Here is a 27068-nt window from a genome sequence, read left to right as displayed (position 1 = left end):
CTCAGGAATATGTATATATATTATCATTTCATCATTTAAATGGAAAATATCTGTAAGATGGATTTATATATATATATTTTTAAGATCCAGTAGATTTACAATTGGTTCTTTTCATATTTGTTATGTCTTTGCACAAACATAAGTGCACGTGAGCATTCCAAACACATTCCACTAGTTTTGAAATTGAACCTTTGAATTATAGAGGAAGTAACATTTTCCATGTATTACCATATTTAATTTTTACAACAACCACTTGAAATTTGTGCTATTATTTTCATTAGTTTACAGATGAGAAATCAGGTAAATAAGTAACAGAGCTGGAATTTGAATTCAGTTATGTTTGATTCTGAAACACATGTTCTTCACAATTGTTTACCACATTTAAATATACTGCTTCCCTGAAGTATTCAAGTGAATGTAGGCCTGAGAAATTGATTTCATTTTTCAGTGTTTGTACTTAAAATTTTTTATTGTATATGTGGTACTTGGTATACTAATAATTGAAATTATTGCATATTTTGTTCTTTTTTCCTAGCTCATGCTTGATACATGGAATGAATCGATCTTTTCAAATATAAAAAATAGACTCCAAGATAGTGCAATGAAGCTGGTACATGCTGAAAGATTAGGAGAAGCTTTTGATTCTCAGCTGGTCATTGGAGTAAGAGAATCCTATGGTATGTTCTGAACTTACATGGTCATAATTTTCTTTTCATGCAAATTCTAAGACAACAGAGTAGTACTATCAAAGTTATGTTTATTAGCATATAGTCACATCAACTTGTAGATGCTTTTACGAATACATAAAAGGTACAAATTCTGCTTTAGGAAACGTAGAAAATTCATATTCATGTGGTTAATATTTATTTTCTCTATCTCATTTCTTGGCTGGTGAATCTTTTTAGCAATTTCAATTAGACAAATGTAAATTTGAATCTATAGCTTATGAAAGGTAACTGGTGTTGTACTTATATTTTTAGGACAAAAGTTAATTCCATGTGTACATTTCTCTCTCTGAACTTTTCTGTTTCTGACAATGACATTCTTATTTGTTTTTCAAACAGATATATTGTTCCCTCTGACTAGAATATTCTTCCTCTTCCCTTTTTATCTTCTAACTCATCCTCATCCTCTATTTCCTTTGGAGGCCTTCCCTAATTCTCAGACTAGGTTAGGTCCTCTCATGGTGCTCTGTAGTACCTGTGCCTCCCTGTCATAATACTTTAGTGTAATTAACTGTGTTGTTGACACTGTGTCTTTACTGAATATGGAATGCCTGGCACAAAATCTATGCCGATAAGAATTTTTATATTCATGAACCTTTAGTTATCTTTGACTTGCTTTCTCCATTGCCTTCATATTTCTTTAGGTATCAAGTCTAGATTTTCATTAGCCATGTCCCTGAAATTTATTTTTATTTCAACTGCCACCAGGTTAGACTTCTTTAAACTCTATTTCTGAATTTTGAAACAGTCTTCTTATAGTGATCATATTGCTATCATTTTACCCACATACTGTTCACAAGATTAATTTTCAGCTACTATTTTGTGGGCATTTTTCTTACCCATTTAGTGGTACACCATGCTAAATTCTGATTATTTAGCCTGAGATTTGACGCACTCCACAGCCATTCCTAACTTTCCATCCTACTTTATCTTCTATTAACTTTATAATCCACTCAGACAACCTAATCATTATATCTTGACTTGGCCTTGTGCTTTTCTACTTCTGAATATTTACTTGCTTTACTAATCTATGTAAACCCTGGTTTATTCCTTAAGGCTCATTTCAAATCCCATCTCTTAAGTGAATGGTTTCTTGATGTAGTTAAAAGTCAGCATCTTTCTTACTCAAAATTAAAATAGTCCACATAATCTATACTGTTTGTCACTTTAATGCTTTGTGCTGTTATCTTTTACATTTTTTATAGAGGAGATTTTTTTGTCTTACATGTTTTTATGTTTTCTTGAGCATTGTCACAAACCCGTGCACATAATGACTCCTCAGTATCTGTTATTTCATATATTGTCCTCAAAATACTGATTTGAATCATAATTAGAGTAAAATTTTATTTTCTGTTTTTCAGTTAACCTTTGTTCTAATCCTGAGGATAAGCTTCAAATTTATAGGGACAATTTTGAGAAGGCATACTTGGATTCAACAGAGAGATTTTATAGAACACAGGCACCCTCGTATTTACAACAAAATGGTGTACAGAATTATATGAAATATGTAAGTCAGAACTTAGTACATGTGATAATTTGAGCTATTCTCTTGATGTTCTTAAAATGATTGCTATTTTGCTTCTGGACAGGCAGATGCTAAATTAAAAGAAGAAGAAAAACGAGCACTGCGTTATTTAGAAACAAGACGAGAATGTAACTCTGTCGAAGCAGTAAGTAATTTTTTAATTGTTTATTCTATGGGATTATTTGATGTACAGTAGCCCAGGGGTGACAAATAAATACTTGCAAATACATAATGCAAGTAACTTTATTCATCTTTTCTCATTTCTGACCAACATTACTAATTGATTATAGTACTCTTTCCCAATGAACCAAAGCACAGCTTTCAAAGGCATCTTACTCAGAAATCATTGTTTTACAGACCTGACGTGGAAGATAAAATCTATTTGCCATCCCTGCTCTAGGCGTTACTATATTTATTGTTCTTAATTTTTAATCAGTCTCCTTTTATTATGTGTTCTGCATATCTAAAGTTAATAATTTCAGTGACTTTCCTATGGCAAGAAAAATATGCTCCCTAGAGATAGTTGGTTCTCACTATTCACAGTGATTATGTTCTATAAAGTGGCTGTGAACACTGAATTAGTGAGTACCGACCATTACTACTAGAGGATATGTCTTCTCACGGGAGGATGTTTTCAAAGTTCATCTTGTCGTGAGATCAAATACTATTTGATAAGACAACATCAGTCTTCATATTGTTTTGTTTGTTTTATATTGTTAAGTTCCTTGTTCAAAGCACAAACTGATCAGAGGTAGTAGCCATGCTACAATGTCTGTCCCGGGTGTTTTCTTTTACATGGAAAATAACCTGTGTGCTTTAGTAAGGAAAACATAGCAATAATTTTTCCTCCAGTTCCCTTCAGTCTTTGGAGCCTAGGACGTAAATTTAGATTTACATTTAAAGAAGTAACATTTTAGTTCACCTACAACCAACTAATTTTCTTTTTTGTTTTATGTTTCTTTTTTTTTTTTTTTTTTTTTTCACTTTTCTTTTGCATCTTCCATCTTGAATGTGGTAGTCATGTTTATCCTTTGTTCAGGAGTCAGGTTGGGTTGGGCCTTTTTTCCCATGTTTTTGTTTTGTTTTGTGTTGCTTTTCATAATGTGCAGTATATTTCCTCTTTCAAAGATTAATATAACTTTGATATTGGCCAGAAAACGGGGCTAATTTAGTGGTTGTTGATAGAAGTTCTCTATAGAAATTTAAAGCCAGGCTTGGGCTTCTTTCAGTAGCAGTGGAGGCAATTGAATGTTAAACAAGTGTATCATGCTCAGTTATCCCTCAGAAATACTAATCTAGTGACAGTGACAAAGTTTAATTGGAGTGGGGAAGAGCTGGAAATAGGAAGTAGGGGTTTTTGCAGTGATTCAAGCACATGTTAGGAGTACCAAGAAGGATTACATTAATGGGAATGGAAAGGACAGGATAGAGAGAAAGACTTCCAGAGGTAGAACAGTGTCTCATATGGATGGGGCTAGATATTGGAGAGAATTGAGTCAATAATGTTTCTGAGGTTTTGGCTTGGGAGAATTGTACTGCTACAGAGAGATCAAGTACATAAGCTGAGTGATTCTAGAATTTAAAAATAAGTTTTTGTTTTGTTATTTTTCAACAAAGACCCTATGTGCAATACAGCATGATTCCAAAGAATTTTTACTTTATCGGGATATAGGTTTGTTTTTATTTTGTTTTGATTTTGTGCTCATTCTGATTGAAGTATGACATACATACTGAAAAGTGCACAGAAATCTCAAGTATGTAATTATGAGAATTATCACAAAGTGAACATACCCATGAAATCATCAGAAAAAAAGAATTAACAGCAATTCAAAAACCTTCTGTCATAACCCCCCACAAGGATAATTAACCATCTTTTTCTTCAAAGCTTGTCACTTTCCTAACTTAACAAAGATTAATATTAATCAGTGACTACTGTATAGTTTATACAGCAGAAGAAACATCAAGCAACAAAACTGTAGAATTAATTATGACACTGGGAATTTAAGGCTTAATGCAGATGCGTTTCTATATTATATACCTTACTGAGCTAAGGCCATTATATACATAATATTTATTATATATTTGTAATATACAGTGTTTGTTTCCAAAGAGAATCATGCGTAAAAATGAAGTATGTTGTAATGGAAGGAACAGTAAACAAAAACATCACCAAATCCTGGGTTCTAATTTAATATGAATAAAATGTAAACACTATTATTTGAATACCTAGTAAGAAACAAATCACTTTCCACACTAAAACTATTCAAAACAGATTTACTGTCCTAAATTCTCTCTTAGAGGAATTATCAGGCATTGAAATGTGCTATGCTGTATCTTTTTATTATTATTAAATGTATTGGGGTGACAATGGTTAGTAAAATTATACAGGTTTCAAGTGTACAGTTGTATAGTACATCATCTATCTATCACAACTATATCTTAATGCTTTAGTCTGTACTTACCTATTAGGCTATTCTTATTAATGGAGGAAAATTACATATCAGTTCATATGGGGCTATACAATAATGCACACCTGAATTTAAGATTAAAATATGTATGTTTTTGGCACTTAAATTTTCCTCTGAAAATTAACAAATTATTATGGTTTATCAATTACTGTCTTTGAATTTAGTTAGTATGAGTCAGTTAAGATCTTAAACCTGGTTGGTGTTCAGTATATGCAGGAGAACAAGTTTCTGGACGGTTAATAAAGCACATCTCACCTAGGTAGTACCCAGTTGTGAGGCGAGGTCTTATAAAGGTCAGATGTTCATTTCAAGTAATGTTCATATAGTGCTTAGCAGCTTACTGAAAATTTCAGTTGTTTATAAGAGTTCTATTTCATTCTTTAGGGTATTCCAAGCATCTGACTATATCATTTGCAAATAATGATGCTTCTTCCTTTCTAATGTTAACATCTCCTCTTTCCTTCAATGGACTAAATCCACCTATAATTAAATGGTTAATTTTAGAAAAATGTTAATAACATTGGGGATCCTTGTTGTCTTCGTCTTTGATGGGAATGCTTCTAAATTTTCACCATTAAGTATGGTGCTATTTTTTGGCCTGATGATTGCATTTTATTATGTTAAGAGAGTATTCACTTATTCTTGTTTTATTAAAGAGTATTATCAGGCCTGCGTTTCTACTTTTATTTATAGGAGAGCACCTTAGCCCCACTCAGATCCAATTATATACACAATTCTAATAAGCTTGGTTACCATTGATAGGCCTGTAGCAGAGAACAGCACTATATTAGTAAAACCAAGTAAGAGATTTCAGAGCTATGCTGCCGAAGAGGCACTATTGACAGCAAAAAGTGATACATAACAGTAAGAAAAGAGTAAGGAAAAAAACTTTAAACCAAAATAACGTTTTTCTATGGCTATTAGTATTTTAGGTAATAGTCCAACATACCTTGGTAATCCCTGGGGGCAATTAGTATTTATTATGCACCTAAAATATGTCAGGCCTTGTGGATGTTGGGAATAAGGGGACAGATCTGGTCCCTGCCTTCAGAGCGACACTGGAATAAAATGCATTGTTTATACAACAGAGTAATGGAATAGAGAGGGAATCGGTGATGGCAAGCCTTCATCTCGTCACAGTAATTAGGGCACTGATAGGGAGGCAGTGTATTACAGTGGTTAGGGCATACTATTGGAACTAGACGGGGATTTGATTTCCATTGTCATTTTACCAGCTATTGGCCCTTTGGCAAGTTAGTCAACCTCTGTAATCCTTGTTTTCTCCACTATAAAATGGGATAATACCCACTTATGTTGCCAGAGTTTAACGAAGTACTATATAGAAAATACTTAAGTACTGTGCGTGGCATGATCGTTTTACTGTTAGGGCTCTGGTTTGGAGAAAGTTGCTTACTGGTTCTAAGACAGGTAGGAACTAATTTGCTGCCTCTACAAAATATTGATAAAACTGAATTAGAACCTGGTCACAAGTCATAAATTATTAACTGTAAAGTAAGTACTGGTTAGCCTTTAGTATTTCAGTATTAAGGGTAGTATCCAAAATGTCAAGGTGAATTGGCCTGACTCTTCATTGTTCCCTGTAAAGAGTTACTTGTGTAACTAATTTAGAAATGAAGCAAGTACCACTGGTTATAATGGTTAAACAAGCAAACAACAACAACAAAACTAAACCAAGCTGGAAAGGCCAAGAGAAATGAATGTTTGAAATAACCTACCACACATGGAATGAATTGATTCTTGAATACATTACAGATGTCCATACATGGTGAACAACCTAGCTGATAACGATAAAGTAGAATCTGAAAATGGAGAAACCTAGGATAATTTTTAGTTCAACTTCTATGTTATAGCTGAGACAAAGCAAATTATTGCTTACACAGAATTATACAATTAACGAAACCAGAACTGTTCTTGTTGCTTTTTACTAAATTTCAGTGATGTAGAACTAATTGTTCAAGTTGAATATAAGTAAAAGGAGACTACTCCATCACTTAGCCTCCCTATCCCACCTTTCATCTTCATAGACCTATGCATTCATTCATTCAACAAATACTGAGTGCCCGTTGTGTTTTATGTCAGGCATCATCTTTGAAGAGTTTTGCTATAGAGGAAGGTAAAACATCAAGCACATTGATAGTTAAAGTGTTTCACCTTGCAGACCTCTGGGGAGAGATTGCTATGGATTGATTGATTTAGACGTTGTGCTCATCTCAGGCAAAATACAGCATATGGCAAAAAGTTTTTTTCTTCACGGAAGCTAGCAAAAGGAGACAGAAAGGGGAATACAAGGTGAGACAGATGGTTTATCACTATCCTTTCCATTCAAGATGTACTTTTCAAATAACAAGAAGGTATTTAGAGTTGACTGTATGTAGTACTTTGGTAAATGATGGGGAAGAAATACAAAACAGGAATAAGGTGGTCTCTGCCCTCAAAGAATTGACGCTCTCGTTAAGACAAGACTCATTTGAAGTGAGAGAACTCTATCAAGCAATCTCCCTTCTTTTTGCTTACCTTAAAATCATTGTCTAAAGGATTTGTCAACACACAGGGATCTATATCAGTTATTATTTTTTTGGAAAAAAAAACAAACAACTTTGTTATGAAAGTTTTCAAATATTTACAAAAGTAGAGAAAATAGTATAACGAACCCAACCCGCCATACCCACCCCCAAAGTTAACAATGACCATCATTTTGTCATACTAGCTTGGTGGTTCTCTTTTTTCTTTTCTTCCTCCCTCCTTCCTTTCCTTCTTTTCTTTTTTCCCTAACATTTTAAAAGAAATGACATCATGCATTTTTACCCTAAATCTTTCTATATTATAACATTTTTAAGGCCTGTTTCTATTTCATCATATATATATATATGTATATATGTGTATATACATATATACATATATATACACACACATAATATTATATACCTAACTAATCCGCTAATGTTGGGCGTTTTAATTATTCATTATTATTATAGTTTATTTCTTATAAATTATACTTCCTGGAACATCCTTATATGCTTATATCTTTTTAACATTTTTGTGCATACATCTTACTCACATGTGGCATTCTCTTGGAATGGAATTTCCTGGAAGTGAGATTGCTGAAGCAAAGGGTATACACCTTTTGCAAATTGCTACATAACACCAAACTGATTTTCAGAAATGTTGTAGTAATTCTTACTTCCTTCAACAGTGTCCCTGTTTAATCTTTGTTGATCTGCGTTTTGTCAGTCTATTAATTTGGCCAATCTACTAGTATAATAGATTTTTAAAGACATTTTTTTAATGGTTATGTGTAAATTATAAATGAGGCTGGGCGTCTTTATTCTTAATTTGGACTATTTGTATTTCTTCTTTTGTGTGTTCAGGCTAATCTTTTGTAAGCACTTTCATTATTTTACTTCTTTATTGAAAAACCATAGTATCATTATTTCCCATCTCTGATTTTAAAGACCCTCATACTTTGGCCCTATCCTATTTTTCTTAATACTGTCCTATAAGAGTCATTCTACTTCAATAAGGAGTATTTTCTCATTCTATTGATTTTTTTTTCTCAGATTTATTTCTGAGTAATATTTTACCTTTCTTACTGTTTTACTTACTAGTTTTATTTTATTCTGCCTATCACAATCCTCCAGATTCCTTATAGCCCGCTGTGCAACAGAATTGTCTCACATTCTCTAGCTTTCATCAGTTTCCTCTTAATTGATATCCCCCTGTACCTATTTATTGTTTCTGCCACTTGATTTAATAGCATATTACAGACTGCTTTGTTGTGTTTGTTATTTATCAAGCACCAACCATGAATGGTTGCATGAATACATAGCTATGGACAAAGCAGTCTCTGTTCTTATGAAGTTTATAATGTGGATTTATTTCCACTTCTTTGCTTTATTGGTCAGTTTGAACTTTTTTTTTTTTTTATTTTACTGGGGAACATTGGGGAACAGTGTGTTTCTCCAGGGCCTATCAGCTCTAAATTGTTGTCCTTCAATCTAGTTGTGGAGGGCGCAGCTTAGCCCCAAATCCAATTGCAGCTTTCAATCTTTAGTTGCAGGGAGCGCAGCCCACCATCCCATGTGGGAATTGAACCTGCAACTTTGTTGTTGAGAGCTCACACTCTAATAAACTGAGCCATCTGGCCACCCCTCCGGAAGCTCAGCAGCAGCTCCTTGTCTTCAATCTAGTTGTGGAAGGCGCAGCTAACTGGCCTATGTGGGAATCGAACAGGCAACTGAACAGGGCTCCCGCTCTAACCAACTGAGCCATCCAGCCACCATGAATGAACTTCTTTTCATATACCTTTGTTATATGTAAAATATGCGCACATTTTTAGGTATACAATTATATGGTTCCAACTGGATTGTAGTAAAATCACTGATGGTATAAACCTGTTTTATACTTCTCTAATCCTTACAACACTTAACTCAGTCCTGAGCATGTAGCCATTACTACATATTATCTTGCTCTGTTAATGTAGTAATGAAAGTTGTAGGCTGTGGAGTCATATTACCAGGCCTCATATTACAGCTCATATTACTCATATTACATAAGACCTTATGAAGTAACTGTACAACATTTGCAAGTTACTTAGCCTCTCTAAGCTTGTTTTCTTATATGTTAAATGTCTGCTTCATAAGGTTTTCATGCGGGTTAAATGACAGAATGTATGTAAAGCATTTAGCACAATGCTTGGTACAGAGTAAGTGCTCATTAAAAGATAACTGTTATTATAATGAGTTGTTAAAGCTCTTAAGCTAGAAACTGCTTCAACAACCTTTAATGTCCCTAACTCCTTTCATCTAAGCAATTAGACCAAATTCTGCAGTTTACTTCAATTGTCTTGTTAAATTAGCCTCTCCTTTTAATCTCATCGTAACCCGCAATAAGAAATACATTTTATATTGTGGCTTAGTACATGCTATGTTTGTTTTCACATATTTGAAAGAAAAGTTTTATGAAATAATATTAATTGTTATTACTTGTGATGCACTCTGATTTTCGTTGTTGTTCTATGTTATTTTAAAAAGCTTACACAGCCATTAAAACTGATTTCACAACCATTTGAAAAACACTGGTGTAGATTTTTGGAATCTGCAAAATTTGGGCTACTACTGAACTGGTTATGTTCAAATATAAATTACCAATGAAATGTAAAACAGAGATGAAGTGACAGGGGCTTTGAGCTTATTTCAGTTGAACTTTCTCTTTCTTCTCTATTAGCGCTACTTAAATTTACCTATTGTCGTCTGGTTTTGCTGATGAAGGTGGGAGTGTTTAGTTGTGCATATTCCACATATAGAATGGTATAGAATGAGATTACTCAAAAATTGGGGCAGAGCTTCGCACTTTGGCAGGGCAGAAACTTCTCAACCACTTCGTATGCTTCATATGTGTATTGTTTTTCTTATGACAGAAATTGACATACGTGGATTTTAAAATCATTAGCATTTCTAAAGAGGTCCATGAAAAAAATCTTTTCAGTATGTAAAACTTTTCATAATTTTGAAAGTAGAAAAAAATAGTGTAGTGAATTTCCATTACTTAAATTCAACTTCGGTAATTATCATTATGTCCATTCCAAGAGGAATTTTTAACAAAACTTGTAAGGCACACATAATTCCCTTTCTTAATATAGATGATCTGTTTCTCAGAAGAGATATATCATCTTTAGTGTACCTTGCTTTAGTCCTCACAATCCATTCGTTTTGTTTGATACCTGCAAGGAAAGTAAATAACAATGTGACACAAGGGAGCAGTGGTGGGATAGAGTGGATTTTCATGAGGGCCAGGGATTTTCCTGAGGACCAGGGAGAACACTGGCCATCTTACCTGGAACACTTCAACAGTCTCATTGCCAGTGCCCCCACTACCACTCAGTACCACCTGCCTTGCTGCCATTAGACCGATCTTTTAAAAATGATGCGGAGGAAGTAGAAGCTCATCAATGTATTCTCTGTTTAAAGCCTTTGAGTCTTCCTTCCCTACCCCATTCATAGTCTGACTCCAGCCTACCTTTCATAATCTGGCACCAGCCTACCTTTCTAGCTTTCTCTTCCACTATCTGTGTCTTCCCTACCCCATTCAGTGTCTCGTTATGCTTAGAATACTCAATTTATTTGAAGGACTTGCTCTTATTTTTCCAGATCCAACTTAAGTTTCATCTTGTGGGTGACAACTTTTTAACTACCCCGAAAGAAGTACATAATTCCTTTGATTATTTTTGTTTGGGGTGTGTGTGTGTGTGTGTGTGTGTGTGTGTGTGTGTGTGTGTTTTGCCACTTAACTGAGTTGTATTTATTAGTTTATGTTTGCCTCTCTCCTCACCCTTAATTAGACAGTGATCTCTTCCAAAGCAGGGCTTATATTTTATTCTTCTTAGTCTCCTAACCACTTCTTTGGTGCCCATACATCGTAGGCATCTAATGATGGTTTATTGAATGAATGTATGAATAATTTCAGAATTTTAGACTCTAATTTCAACACAGGTTCTCTCCAGAAGAGTTTGTCAAAGTTTATTTTTTTATTTTGTTTTGTATATGTGTCGTTTTTTTCCTCTCCCCTCCTTTGGGGACTTTTATTAAAACTTCTAAAGAGAATCTATGTTTTACAGCCTTTTCATTAGGGGGAAATACACTTTGGTAAACTAGTGTAGAATCTCTATCTTCAATATTCCTGTAGTAAAGGTAAGTAAAATCTACTTTTAGTATACTTAACTTGTTTCTGTTGTTGAAAAATATAGTTTTATGCAGCTATAAAGCAAAATGGAGTGGAATAAATTTGTGCTTATTTGTGCTTTTAATAGCCTTGACCAGTTTTTCATATATTTCAGCTCATGGAATGCTGTGTAAATGCCCTGGTGACATCCTTTAAAGAGACAATCTTAGCAGAGTGCCAAGGCATGATCAAGCGAAATGAAACTGAAAGTAGGTAAAACATCACTTAAAGTTCTCATAACTTTAAGAGGGTATCTTTGAAGCAGATCACTTTTAATAAATTGCTGTTAGATCATTCTTTTATACATAGGTGCATTTGTTACAGTAAACTGTGCTTAAAGAAAATGATAAAATATTCAGCACAGTTAGAAGCACTGTAAACAAGATCATAAACTTCTATTTTAAGTAATTCATCGCCCTTAGGTATCAATATGTGCATGCGTGCATGTATATTTGTGAATTTCAGTTTGTTCTCCGAAGGAGAATTCTGCTTTTACAGGCTAAATGGTAAACTTATGATATCGGATAGAACTAGGTATCTGACTTTTGTGTGGAACCTCGCAGCAAATAGTTTTAGAAAACAATAAAACACTCCATGTTGGTCTTCATCCCTCTCCCCCAAAATATTTTACAATTTAAGATTTTGAAAGTGATTTATCTATAACTTAAATGTTTTCTTAATAAAGATGTATTTGGGTGGGTAATAAGTACATTGCAAACCACACTATAAATTACTCATATCCCTAACTACCCGAAGATAAACCACTTTTAACATTTTGATGTATTACTATCCAGATTTCATTTTGTACAATTGCAAGGTCCTATTTAATCTCTAGTTGCATTTAAAGTACGTATTTTAATTCACTTAAGGTCATACACTTTTTACAAGTAATTTTGTAGTAAATTGCAAGCTGCTTATTGGCATAAATGAAATATTTGAATTTCTATATGCCAGGCTAAGTAGAGTTATATATGACTATGTTGGACTACCTTCAAAAGGATTTATTTAGTAGTAACCAGTTCTGTGAGGTAAGATTTTTGTGAAGGTCAGTTAAATGGTATAACATGAGAAAGTACTTTTGAGCAGTGAAAAATTTTTTGTGAATACAGTTTTATATTATCTCTAATATACTTTTTTAAAATAATCATTACTCTCAAAATCTGATGATATGATTGTTTTGCCCCATAATGATGTGGCCTTGTATTGTCATATAAATATTGCATCTACTTCATGAAATGTACTAATGTTTTAATAAACTTTTGTACTTCTTAGAATAAAAAAATATTCCATTGCATTCAAGGTCAAGTGATTCATGTTTTAAAAAAGAGTTGGGTTTTGCACTGTATGATCACTTGTAATTAAGAGTTTCTTTTAAAAATACTTTTTGTTGGATTGAGAAGGTGGCTCAGGAAGTTATAGTACTTATAACAACTCCTGAACTAATTGTATCCACAAAATACTGTCAACTTCCACCTAATATTTCTCCAGAGTCTTTCTATCATAGGCATTCTAGACTCATGATACAAATCAATGAGAAAATTTGTTCTGATGGATGAAATGATTGCATGAGTGTGTTCTATCCTTTCAGAATTACACTTAATGTTTTCATTGATGGACAAAGTTCCTAATGGGATAGAGCCAATGCTGAAAGACTTGGAAGAACATATCATTAGTGCTGGCCTGGCAGATATGGTAGCAGCTGCTGAAACAATTACTACAGTAAGTTTTCCACAATGGCAATGATAGATGTATAACAAGTTTACTGTTTTAAATGGAGGTTTGGGTATTTAAAATAGTAATGATGACAAAACTGATGTTGGAATACCTTTTAATTTTAAAGAAAAAATTTTTTGGAAAATTTCCCAAATTTTAAAGCTATAGTGTTTTGCTAAAATTATGTTTATGTTTTCTCACTTTTTAATATTCTTTTCTTTTTAAAAACTCAAATATAAAACATTTTATTTTTAGGACTCTGAGAAATATGTTGAGCAGTTACTTACACTATTTAATAGATTTAGTAAACTCGTCAAAGAAGCATTTCAAGATGATCCACGATTTCTTACTGCAAGAGATAAGGTATATATTCCTATATATTAACACTACTGTAATAATTTACTTTTAATAGGAAATTTGCATCATTATGCTATTAAATTACAAACCAAAAAACCCAGCAATTCTGATTTTTTCATCAATGGAGGGCAACCATATTTTTTATATTTGGTTTGTTATGTTTTTGTAAGCATTGGGTAGGTTTGTGAACTATAATTTAGCCAGAAAGTTGCTCTCTTCCTCATTTTTCCCAGAACGTTTTTCTGTTTTCTCATATTACTGATTATTGAATTCCTATTCATCTTTCCTTTATGACCCAGCTCAAAGTACCTATGTCCTGGAACTTCTTTGGTACCCTGCCTCTCCCCACTTTCTAGCCCAAGCAGAGTTGAGTCCTCTGTCCTCCCCTAGGACTTCTGTGAGAGTTCTGTTAGACTTATCCTTGCTTCCCACACGCTTTTCTCCCATCCTCACTAGTAGGGCATGATGATAGTGAAAGACAGTGTTGTCCTTAGACTTGTATCTTTTTAAATATCATAATCCCATTACTAGAAGTAACCATTAGTGTTTTTCTCCCTTCAACTACTTTTCTTTACTTCCCAAGTTAGTTTTTTTTTTCTATGACTCTAAAAAGACTATCAGCTTCTTGCAGTAGGTTTTTTTTCTCATTCTGTGTTTCTGTTTTTAGATAGCTAGATAGACAGACAGACAGACAGAGTAGGAAAGGGGTTAAAGGAGGTAATGAGGTGATTTGAAATATTTGAAATTGAATGGCCTACAAAGGCTTCATTGAGGTGACAATTGAATCAAGATTGAAGGTGATTAAGAATAAGTCATGTGGCTATCTGAGGGAAGAGTGTTCCAGCCAGAGGGGGCAGCAGATGCAATGGCTCTAAGGCAGGAATATACTTATGTTCCAGGAACAAAGGAAGAGGCCCTTGTGGCCACAGTGGATTGAGTAAGGGGGAAAATTATAAGAAATGAAGTCAAAGGGGTGACAGGAAGCCAGGTCATGTGAGACTCCGTAAGCCATGGCAGAGAGTTTGGTGTTTACTCTGAGTAGCGTGGAAAGTCATTGAAAGGTTTGGAACAGAACCGCCGGACCTGACTTGTGTTTTCACAGCATAACCTGGCTGCTGGGAAAAGAATAGACTAAAGGGGGCAAGAGAAGAAGCAAGACTATCAGTTAACCTACTTAGAAATTCAATTAAGTAGTGATGGAAGCTTGGCCCAGTACAATAATAGATAGAGGTAGTCAAAAGTAGTTGAATTCTGATTACATTATAAAAATAGACTATATAGGATTTGGTAATGGATCAGATGTGGAATGTGATAGAGACCAGTCAAGGATAACACTCAGATTTTTGTTCTGATCAATTTATAAGCACGTGCTTGCTGAGATGGGTTAGACTTTGGAAGAAGCACGTTTAAGGAAGAGAGACTGGTTGCAGAGACCCTGGGAACTCAGTTGTAGACAAGTTAACTTTGAAATGTTTACTGAGCATCTGTGTAGCAAAGTCACAGGAAGTTTAAAGGAAGAAATGGAGTTTAAAGGAAGAAATGGCCCTAAAAAAAATGAATTTGGGAGCTTCAGCATGTAGATGGTATTTAAAGCACTGACACTGACTATGATCATCAAGGTAATGAGTGAGGATAGAGAAGAGATCCAAGCACCGGCCTGGGGCATTCTAAATTTTGTTATCATAATGATGAGGAACAATCTCTCAGGAGGGGAGAGGAGAATGAGTGGCATGACCAGGAAAGTATGGTGGAAGGGGGAAAAACACTTTCAGGTAGAGGGCATGTTGTGCTGTTCTAAAGTGCTGCTGATAGGTCACATATGATGGGGATTCATCACTGTCTTCAGCAACGTGGAGTTTGGGAGTGACTGACAAAAACAATTAGGCAGAGTAGTGGTGTGAAAGCCTGGTGAGAATGGTTTTCAACAAGAAATAGCAGTAGGGAAATGGGAGAGAGTAAGGTAGTTCCTCCAGGAGTTTAACTTAGAGAGAGAAACGGGGCAGTAGCTGAAGGTGGCCAAAGACGAGAGAATTTTTAATATTTAAAGAATAATATGTTTGTATGCTGAGGCTACAGGAACAATGGAGAGGGAAAAAGTTGGTGATGCAAGAGGAATAGACGGGAATTCTGATTATTAAAGTTTTTTCAGTGAAATAGGAAGGCAAATTATCAGCTGAGAGTGTACATGGAGGAGGAAATATTGCAGGTTTGAAGAAAAGAGATAGTATAAAAATGTTTTGTAGGATAATGTGTGGATGAGAGAAAATGGTATGATTGTCAGGCAGCATTAAGACCCCAGTTAAGAATAATGATAATCATACATGATAGATTGTGCTGAAATTAATGACTTGAAAAATTCTATTTAATGTCAAATATACCATTAAAAATAAAAACTCATTTATATTTTTATGTATTTTTGGAATTGTAACAATTTGTCTAACTGTATTTCAAATATCAAAAAGAATGCTCATATTTTATTTTAAATTATTATTTGCAGGCATATAAAGCAGTTGTTAATGATGCTACCATATTTAAACTTGAATTACCTTTGAAGCAGAAAGGGTAAGTTTTTTAAAAAGGATACATTTAGAATTCTTAAATTTTTTGGAGTGTTATTGGATATGCAAAGGTGTCCTATTTTCCTAATCCTATTAGTTTTATTTCTTGTTTTTTGTTTTACTTTTATGATTTTTGCAGCCTTTGATTATTAAAAACTCTGTCTTGATTTTAAAATTTATATTATCGCCATTTATAACCAAAACAAATGTTGACTTTATTTTTTTAAGTAGAAAAAATATTTTTTCCTTAATCTTTTACAATCTCTCATTGTTTTTTTCCTCTTCATTAGTCACTGAAGTTACTACCTGTAATACATAGAATAGATTCAATTTACCATAAGGATGCAAAATGGAAATAAATTTTAACGTAAACTTTTATTTACCGTTTTTAAAAATGGATCTCTCATTAGTGGGATGAATTTATCTGTACTAATACATATTATAGAAAAATCTGAAGTCAAGATTTAGTGAAATAGTAATAAATCTGAGCTAGTAATGGTATCTTCACAGTAGTGCTAAATAGCACTAAAGGTTAATTGGAAAAATATTTGGATGTAATTTCTAGCTGAGAATTGTTTCTTATAAAACAAATTTTATACATAATGCTGAAATATTTGAAAGAAGCATTTTTTAAGGAAAAGTTCACGATTTTAAAATTTTATTTTAATTATTTTTAGTTGCTTTTTAAAAGCTATGTAAGTTATTGGAGTGATATTACAGTGGAAGACAAGTGGATCATACAGTATTTACTTTTTGACATAGTTTAGAAGGGCATTTATTGTGTTATTTATAAATTGCGAACTATATGAAACATAACACTGCATCTTGGAGATCTCTTCATATTAATACATAAAGGTTTTCCTCATTCTCCACTGCCCCAATATTAATGAAAATTTTCACACTTACAGTAAAGCTACTCTATTGCTTTATCAAGTATGTATCTCTATATAGATCCATTAGTCAACTTTTTAAATACTGTATTTTGCCGTGTATAATGCACACTTTTTTTGCCCAAATTTGTGAGGGAAAAATAAGGATGCTCGTTATACATGGGTAGGACTGATTCAGTATCTATATAAATGTTTTTAATTCTTTTATTTATGCTTATGAGTTAAAAGTGTAACGCTAGAAATCAATAATGATACCTGTATATTATATATAAAATAATACCTTGGCATGCGATAATTGGTTTTGTTGAACTTGCAGTGACGAAGAGTTGTTGGCCTTCTATGATGTGTAAATATCGTGAATTTGTTACCAGTACATAAAATTTTTTGTACCTTGTATCTGTTCTTCTGTTTTGTAATTATTTGTTAACATAAAATTTCTAGTACCATAATATGTTACAAAATAAATGCGAAATTTCCTTTATAATACAAAAAACTAAGTACCTAAATATCAACAAATAAAATTTGAATTAAAAAATTAAAACGAAAGATTTTTTCCCTTGAAAGTTTGGGCCAAAAACGTGGGTGCACATTATACAGGGGAGCACATTATACATGGCAAAATACGGTACATTTCAAAAGAAGTTTCAGGCATAAATAAGGTTTACTCCCTAAATAGTTCAGCATGCAGTCATAATTGAATTTGGTGTTTATGTTTTGAAATAAAATTTTCCTATAGTCATGCAAAAATCTTACGTCTACAGTTTTGTGAGATTTCACAAATGCCTACACCTCTCTTAAGATATATGCAGTATCTTCGTCATCCTTGGGTTACCTCATGCCCATTCTCAGTCAGTCCCACCTCCACTTCCACCTCCTTCCAGAGGCAGCTGTTATTCTGATTATTTCAACACAGATTAATTTTGCCTGATCTAGGACTTCATATGAATGGAATTATGCATTATGTCCTTTTTTGTGCAAAGCTTTCAGTTCAGCGTAGTGGTCTTAAGCTTCATGTTTTTGCATATCACAGTGGTTTATTTTCCAAAGTGGTGTACTGTTCTACACTCCCACCAACAAAGTATGAAAGGACCTCATTCTTGCCCATGTTTAATACTGTCATTTTAATGTTAGTCATTCTGGATGTAAGTAGTGATACCTCATTGTATGTAGTTTTAATTCTCATTTCCCTCGCGACTGCTCATGTTCATCACTTTTTCATGTATTTTTCGCATTCTTGTATCTTCCTTTATAAAGTATTCAAATCTTTGGCCTGTTTGGTTTTTTTTTAGTATTGGCTCCTTTTTATTAGTGAACTATCAAGAGTTCTTACGTATTCTGTCTACAGGTCTTTTGTAAGATATATGTTTTTCTTTTCTGTTTTTTTGCTTCCTATGTTTTATGTAGAAAACCTTCATCTACTTCTGCTCTTAGGTCATGAAGATGATCTTTTGTTTTCTTCTAGAAACTTTATAATTTTGCATTTCACATTTAAGTCTAATATCCGTCTTAATGTTTGTGTATAGTGTAAGTTACGGTTTAAATTTTGGTCGTTTGTTGATTTGTTTGTTTTCCATATGAATAGCAAGTGGTTTTATCACCGTTTGTTGGAAATACTTTCCATTCCCTACTGAATGGATGTTGACTTTTATTAAATGCTTTCTCTGTGTTGAAATGATCATAAGTTTCCCTTATTCTCTTGATGTGGTGAAATACATTGTTTGTTTGTTTGTTTGTTTGTTTTAAACATTTAACCCAGTTTGAATTCCTGGGATAAACTCTGCTTGGTCATGATGTATTGTTCTTTTTATATATTCCTAAATTCAATTCACTAATGTTTTCTTAAATTACTTTTCATTTGTGTTCGTGAAGGATTTATCTCTTCCTTTCTGGTCTTTGTGCCTTGTGCAATTTTCATCTTTATGATGTCTTTGACATTTTCTGGTATCAGGATTATGCTAGTGTCATAATAAGGACTGAGAGCTATTCACTCCTTTGTGTGTTCTAAAAGAATTAGTGTGATTGGTATTAACTTCTTCCTTATATGATTGATAGAATTCATAAGTAAAACCATCTGGGCCTGGAGTTTTCTTTTTCTTTTCTTTTTTTTTTTTTTAAATTAAAGTTTATTGGGGTGGCAATTGTTAGTAAAGTTACTTAGATTTCAGGTGTACAATTCTGTATTACATCATTTATAAATCCCATTGTGTGTTCACCACCGAGAGTCAGTTCTCCTTCCATCACCATATATTTGATCCCCCTTACCCTCATCTACCATCCATTTTGAATTAATTTTGGTACATGGTGACAGATAGCAGTCCAGTTTCATTCTTTTGCACGTGGCTATCCAATTCTCCCAGCACCATTCATTGAAGAGGCTGTCTTTCCTTCATTGTATGTTTTTAGCTTCTTTGTCAAAAATTATCTGTCATATTTATGTGGTTTTATTTCTGGGTTCTCAATTCTATTCCATTGGTCTATGTGTCTGTTTTTCTGCCACTACCATGCTGTTTTGATTATTGTAGCCCTGTAGTACAAGCTAAAATCAGGGAGTGTGATACCTCCAGCATTGTTCTTTTTTCTTAAGATTGCTTTGGCTATTCGGGGTCTTTTGTGGTTCCAAACAAATCTGATGATTTTTTGTACTATTACTTTAAAAAATGCCATTGGGATTTTGATGGGGATTGCATTAAATCTGTATATTGCTTTGGGTAATATGGCCATTTTAACTATGTTGATTCTTCCAATCCATGAGCACGGAATGTCTTTCCATTTCTTTGTGTCTTCTTCAGTTTCTTTTAAAAATGTCTTGTAGTTTTCAGCATATAGGCCTTCACATCCTTGGTTAAGTTTATTCCTAGGTATTTTACTCTTTTTGCTGCAATTGCAAAAGGAATTGTTTTTATTTCTTTTTCTGAGATTTCATTGTTAGTATATAAGAATGAAATGGACTTTTGTACGTTGATTTTGTAGCTGGCAATTTTACTGTATTCATTCATTGTTTCTAATAGCTTTTTGGTGGAGTTTAGGGTTTTCTATATATAGCATCATGTCATCTGCAAAGAGTGACAATTTAACTTCTTCATTCCCAGTTTGAATGCCTTTTATTTCTTTCTCTTGCCCGATTGCTCTGGCGAGGACTTCCAACACTATGTTGATAAGCAGAGGTGATAGGGGACAGCCCTGTCGTGTTCCTGAATGTAGAGCAAAGGGCTTAAGTTTTTCACCATTAATTATGATGTTAGCTGAGGGTTTGTCATATATGGGCTTTATTATGTTAAAGTATTTTCCTTCTAAACCTATTTTACTAAGTTTTTTAATCATAAATGGATGTTGTATCTTGTCAAATACTTTTTCTGCATCAATTGATGTAATCATGTGATTTTTGTCCTTTATTTTGTTTATGTGATGTATCACATTGATGCCTTTGCGTATGTTGAACCATCCGTGTGCCCCTGGGATGAAACCCACTTGGTTGTGATGAATAATCTTTTCAGTGCATTGTTGCATTCAATTTGCTAGAATTTTGTTTAGGATTTTTGCATCTGTATTCATCAGAGATACTGGTCTGTAGTTCTCTTTTTTGGTGGTGTCTTTACCAGGTTTTGGTATCAGGGTAATGTTGGCCTCATAAAATGAGTTAGGGAGTACTTACTGTCTCTTCTTCAATGTTTTGGAAGAGTTTGAGCAGGATGGGTATTAGATCCTTTTTGAAGGTTCGGTAGAATTCACTAGTGAAGCCATCTGGTCCCGGACTTTTGCTTTTGGGAAGGTTTTGGATGACTGATTCAATTTCGTTACTGGTGATCGGTCTGTTTAGATTTTCCAGTTCTTCATGGTTCAGCCTTGGAGGCTATATGTTTCTAAGACCTTGTCCATTTCTTCTAGGTTATCGAATTTGGTGGCATATAGTCCTTCATAGAATTCTTGGATGATCCTTTGTATTTCTGTGGCATCCGTGATAACTTCCCCTTTTTCATTTTTGGTTTTGTTTATTAGTGCTTCTCTCTTTTTATCTTAGCCTAGCTAAGGGTTTGTCAATTTTGTTAATCTTTTCAAAGAACCAGCTCTTTCTCACATTAATTTTTTCTATTGTCTTTTTGTTCTCTATTTCATTTAGTTCTGCTCTGATTTTTATTATTTCCTTTCTTCTCCTGACCTTGGGTTTCATTTGTTCTTCTTTTTCTAGTTCTTTAAGGTGTGATGTGAGGTTATTTGTTTCAGATTTTTCTTGTTTCTTGAGATAGGCCTGTATAATGATATAAATTTCCCTCTTAAAACTGCTTTCGCTGCATCCTAAAAATTTTGGTAGGATGTATTTTCATTCTTACTTGTTTCTATGTATCTATTGATCTCTCCTCTAATTTCTTCTTTGACCCGGTCGTGCTTTCTTTTTGCAGTTGATACCCAATTTCAAAGCCTTGTGATCAGCGAATGTGCTTGGTATGATTTCAATCTTCTCAAATGTGCTGAGGTTAGTTTTATGTCCCAATATATGGTCTATCCTTGAGAATGTTCCATGTACACTAGAAAAATGTATAGTATGATGTTTTAGGATGAAGTGCTCTATAAATGTCAATTATGTCCATTTCATCTAATGTGTCATTTAGGGCTGCTATTTCATTATTTATTTTCTGTTTGGATGATCTATCCATAGCTGTCAATGATGTATTTAAGTCCCCTAGTATAATTGTGTTTTGGTCAATTTCTCCCTTTAGTTATGTTAATAGTTGCTTGGTATATTTCGGTGCTCCCTGATTGGGGGCATAAATATTGATGACTGTTAATGTCTTCTTGTTGCATAGTCCCCTTTACCATTATGCAATGTCCATCTTTGTCTCTTGTTACCTTTTTCACCCTGAAGTCTATTTCATCTGATATCACTGTAGCTACTCCTGATTTTCTCTGGATACCATTTGCTTGGAGTGTCAATTTCCACCCTTTCACTTTGAGTCTGTGGTTGTCTTTGTAGCTGAGATGCGTCTCTTTGCAACAGCATATTGTTGGGTTTAGTTTTTTCATCCAATCTGCTACTCTGTGCCTTTTTATTGGTGAGTTCAGTCCATTTACATTTAGGGTGATTATTGATATGTGAGGATTTCTTATCATTCTATCTTTAGTTTTCTGGTAAGACTGTATCCCATTATTTCTTTGCCTTTTTGTTGTTGTATATTATTGCTGTGTGGTGGTATTCTATGATGTTTCCCTCTCTTTGTTCTTTTATTACAGTACATATTTCAGTTCTGGATTTTTTTTGAGTGGTTACCCTTAAGTTTATGTAAAAGAAAGTTTGATATTTAGAGTATTCCATTTTCTTCAGCATGCTTACTTTCTCCATTCCCATATTCCATTTCAGGCCTTTATTCTCCCCCTTTTTATGTTTGGTTGCCACAAATTGTCCCTGTTGATGGTGGTCGAATAGCCTTCTTTAGTATTTCTTGTAGAGCAGGTCATGTATTAGAAAATTCCCTCAGCTTCTGTATGCCTGGAAAGGTCTTTATTCCTCCTTCATATCTAAAGGATGTCTTTGCTGGGTATATTATTCTTGGCTCATAATTTCTCTCTTTCAATATTTTGAATATTTGATTTCACTCCCTCCTTGGCTTGCAGAGTTTCTGCTGAGAAATCTGATGATAATCTAATGGGCTTTCCTTTGTAGGTTACCATGTGCTTTTCCCTGGCTGCCTTGAGGATTCTTTCTTTGTCATTGATTTTTGACAGCTTCAGTACAATGTGCCTTGGAGAAGGCCTGTTGGAGTTGAGATAATTAGGTGTTCTATTTGCTTCTTGGATTCAAGGATCCAGTTTTTTCCACAAGTTTGGGAAGTTCTCATCGACTATTTGTTTGAATATATTCTCTGTTCCTTTCTCTCTTTCTTCTCCTTCTGGTATGCCCATTATTCTTATATTGCTCTTTCTGATGGAGTCAGAAAGTTCTTGTAGAGTTCTTTCATTTCTTTTAAGTCTCAAGTCTCTTTTTTCTTCCATCCGTGTCATTTCCAGGTTTCTATCTTCGATGTCACTGGTTTTTTCCTCCATCTGGTCAACTCTACTACCTAAGCTGGCTATTTCATTCTTAATTTCTTCTATTGAGTTCTTAATCTCCAGAAATTCTATTTGGTTATTGTTTAAAATTTCAATCTCTTTTTTTAAAATGTTCATGTTGTTCTTTGATTGTGTTTCTGAGTTCATTAAGCTGCCTTTCTGTGTTTCCTTGCATCTCGCAATCTTGAATTCTCTGTCATTTAAGTCACATATTTCCATACCTTTAAGTTCCTTTTCTGGAGACTTTTCACTTTCTTTCTGAGCTGTCTTGTTGCCTTGGTTATTCATGGCAATTACTGATTTATTATTTCTCTTCCTAAACATCTACAGGAGTGTGTTCTGCAACAGGGTGACAGGAAGAGGTCTTTCTTTTGTTTTCCAGTGCGTGTTGGTAGAATGTTTTATTTTCTCTCCGACTGCAGCCTTTTCATCTCTCTCACACTGTAGTGTTATGTTTTCTCTGCACTAGGCCAGCTTCTCCTCTGTTAACAGTTTGCCTGGGTCATAGGGCACCGCCTCTCTGTGGGGATGTGGAGAGCCTTTGAAGTTCCAAATCTCTTCCTACACCAGATTCAGAGCCCATGTGTTTCAGCAGTTCTGTTTACTCCTGCAGGGATCCACCCAGATAGGTGGGGACAGGGGCAGGGTGAGTTGTGAGAACTGGCCCAGAGCAGTGGTGGCGACCATCACCATAGCTGGTCCTGCTTCCACAGCTCCCTCCCCTTTGCCGGAACTAGTTGGGCTGCGAATCTGTGTCTGCCGTCCACAGTTCTCAGAACTGCAAATATTCTGTTCTTTTGATCTGACACTGCTACTGTTCGCCTTCTAGCACCGGGCAGCTGGGGGCAGGGTGAGCTCTAGGAGGGTAGGGACGGGGCAGCAAGTCTCAGTGCCTAAGGCTTCCATTCTCTGGGACAGTGAGGGCTTAAACCACCATTTTCAGCCTCCTTCCCTCAGTCTTTGCTCCGAGGTCTCTGCCATGAGCGTTGGGTTCAGCCGTGTTGTATGTTGTCCCCTCAGCCCTGTGGGCCATAAACAGAACCCTAGCAGTCCGAGTTCCTCTCTGTCCTGCAGCTGCGTTACTTCCGGGATGCAGCGAGCTCAGAGCACTGAGCTATGTCTGCGTCCTGTGCCCCCGTGGCTCCATCTCCGCACTTCTCCCTTCCCTCCTCCCCCTCTCGCGCAGTTTGCCCACCTTTAGGTGAATTCAGTAGTGAGTCTCTTCGTCTTACCTGTCTGCTGTGCAGGGAGTCCTTTGTGGAGTTATAGTTTTTCAATTTGTTGTAAATTCCAGTGGAGATTTCCAGAGGCTCACCTCATGCCGCCATTTTGATAACATCTCTGGAGTTTTCTTTATGGGAACATTTTGATCACAAATTTAATTTCTTTAATCATTACAGGGCTCTTCAGATTTTTTATTTAATCTAGTTTTAGTTTTGATAAGTTATGTTTTTCGAGGTATTTGTTCATTTCCTCTAAGTTGTTGGATTTATGTAGAGATAGTTGTAAGTACTGTTTCTTATTACTCTCTTCTCTTTGGAAATACATTAAAACAGTTTTTTTCTAGAACCATTTGATAGTAAGTCGTTCTCATTCCAAGTACATTAGTGTGTTTTCTACAAATATCATCACAATATAACTATCAAAATCAGGAAATTGATTTTGATGCATACTACCATCTATTATTCCGCAAACCCTTTTAAGTTTCATTGATTGACTATATACTGTTTTTTATATAGGGAAAGGATCCAGTACAGAACCGTGTGTTACATTTAGTCATTATATTTCTTTGGTTCTCTTTGGTCTGGAACCATTCTCAGACTTTCTTTGATTCTCAAGAACTTGACGCTTTTGAAAATTGCAGGCCAATTATTTTGTAGAATGTCCCGTTTTGAAATGGAGTTAATCTGATGTTTCCTTTTAATTAGAATCAGCTTTGTATCTTTGGCAGAAGTGAAGCTTTGTTCTTGTCCTTGTACCTTATCCGAGGGTATATGATTTTGATTTATCCCATTACTGATCTTGTGTAGTTTGATCACTTGATTTAGTTGGTGTCTGCAGACTTCTCCATTGCAAAGCTGTTGTTTTTCTCTTTATAACTATCTTGTGATTGTTGCTTTAAAACTACGTAAAGATCTCATTGTTCATCATGTTTTCAGTTTATACATTTATTTATCATATCAGTTTGGACTCATGGTTTTCTAGTTTAACATTAGGTTATAATTTATCATTCTTTACTTTAGTTTTGAAATGATCCTAGATTTCACTAATGGGAGCTGATTTCATGTCCTTTTAACAGTACACTTTTCCTTTCCTTTTGGCATGTGAGGAATTCTACTCATTTGGTGCATTCCCTTGCCTAGTCTTGGAATCAGCCATTCTTTCACAAAGCCCCAGTTCCTTTTAGTAGGCAATGATATTTAGTGGACAAGATCTGGGCTAGGTATATTCATTGCTATTGGGATGTCACTGCTTCTAGGCCCTCTCAGTGGACGAATTTCAAGATACACATACACCTTTATAACTACAGTGCGTGGCCCTGTTTCCTTGTGGATCCATTCCTCACCCTGCCGAGGCTCTGACTCCCCAAGCAGAGTCACCCCCTGCACGATTGCCTTCCTCATCCTGCTGAAACCGTAGTGCCTGCCCCTTATGTGAACAGCCAGCCTCCTTACCTGTTGGTCTCTCATACGCCATACCTGGCCGCTCCATGTCAATGACACCCTTTAGCTGTTTGGGCTTTGACACCCGATGCTAAGCCTTTCTAGACAATGTCTAATTTACCTAGCCTACGCTCTGACACCCCAAGTAATTAATCCTACATGGATGGCTCTTTCACTCTGCTTGGGCTTTCATGTCCTTCGTTAAATTTATTCCTAGGTATGTTTTTCTTTGGGATGCCTTTTTAAATGGAATTATTTTCTTATTTTCTTTTGGATTGTTCAGTGGCGGTGTATAAAAAAACAACTAATCCTTGTGTGTTCATCTTGTACCCTGCTGCTTTGCTAAAATTCATTCATTAGCTCTAATAGCTTTTTTGTGAATTCTTTCATACTTTGTATGAGCAAGATTATGACATCTGCAAATAGAGATACTTCTTCCTTTCTAATTTGGCTGCCTTTTATTTCTTTTTCTTGCCTGATTGCTCAACTAGAACTTCTGAACAGCAGTGGGAAATGTGGACAGCCTTGTATTGTTCCTGAATTTAGGGAGAACACTCTCAGTCTTTCACCACTGAGCGTGTTCGCAGCGGGTTTTTCGTACCTTCACTTTTCTTAACAGTAGCATGGCATTCGGCCTGGTAGATTTAGCGTAGTTTATTTAATTGATCCTTTATTGCCACACTAGGTAGATTCTGATATTTGCTATTACTGATAGTGCTCTAGAGAATAGTATTGTATATTTGTCATTTTACACACGTGAAAGAGTCTCTACAATCTAGATTCCCACAAGTGGAGATTGCTGATTTCTCTTTACTTTCTGATTCTGTTACCATGTCCTCCTACCTTTAGCTCCAGATTAAAGTAGAAAATTTCTGTGGCATAAAAGGACTATTACTAGCTGGTCCAGGCATCAGGACATGGATGTTGTGGTTCTTGGAAGTGGTGGAGGTAATGTTTTAGAGAAATAAAACTGATAGTAGTGTACAGTTATTTGGGAGACTTACTTCTGAGGAGGAATGAAAAAGGTTTTCCATTGAGAACAACCAATGTTTTCATTGAGGACAACCAGAAAAATCAGGTAAATTTAGAAAACAGTAATTTTAATATTAGCAAAGAGCTACAGAAGCAACTAGGACAAAAGATTTGAAACTTCTGGAAGTGAGAGAACCTTTCAGAGTTAGCTGAGGTTTGGAGTTGTGTTTTCCTGAAAAGAAGCAGCTAAGAATTAGGTTTGTCTAAGGCTGAGGAATACTGCTGAGTGACAGTAGAGCTTTTGGTGGTCACACATGACTAGAATGACAAAACCCACTAGTCTCGTAATTGAAAACCCAGGAGAGACACTCCTTAGATTCAGTGGCTAACCAGACAGAAGTAGATTGATTGAACCAA

The 27068-nt window shown here is 34.9% G+C and overlaps 1 protein-coding gene across 3 annotated transcripts in view; it reads left to right on the top strand.

Moving 5' to 3' along the window:
- Positions 1 to 27068, top strand: part of CUL5 (cullin 5) — an 84455-nt gene that overhangs the window by 42803 nt on the left and 14584 nt on the right. For all 3 annotated transcript variants that reach the window (XM_019718720.2, XM_019718721.2, XM_074335529.1), the window contains 7 exons: positions 536 to 677; positions 2087 to 2232; positions 2315 to 2395; positions 11572 to 11665; positions 13045 to 13175; positions 13425 to 13532; positions 16024 to 16088. In XM_019718720.2, coding sequence (XP_019574279.1) covers positions 536 to 677; positions 2087 to 2232; positions 2315 to 2395; positions 11572 to 11665; positions 13045 to 13175; positions 13425 to 13532; positions 16024 to 16088 — 767 coding nt within the window. The remainder of the gene's footprint in view (positions 1 to 535; positions 678 to 2086; positions 2233 to 2314; positions 2396 to 11571; positions 11666 to 13044; positions 13176 to 13424; positions 13533 to 16023; positions 16089 to 27068) is intronic.

The sequence above is a fragment of the Rhinolophus sinicus genome, linkage group LG06, assembly GCF_036562045.2.
Source record: "Rhinolophus sinicus isolate RSC01 linkage group LG06, ASM3656204v1, whole genome shotgun sequence".
NCBI lineage: Eukaryota > Metazoa > Chordata > Mammalia > Chiroptera > Rhinolophidae > Rhinolophus > Rhinolophus sinicus.
Note: the sequence above shows the minus strand (reverse complement) of the source record. Positions and strands in the feature narration are given on the sequence as shown.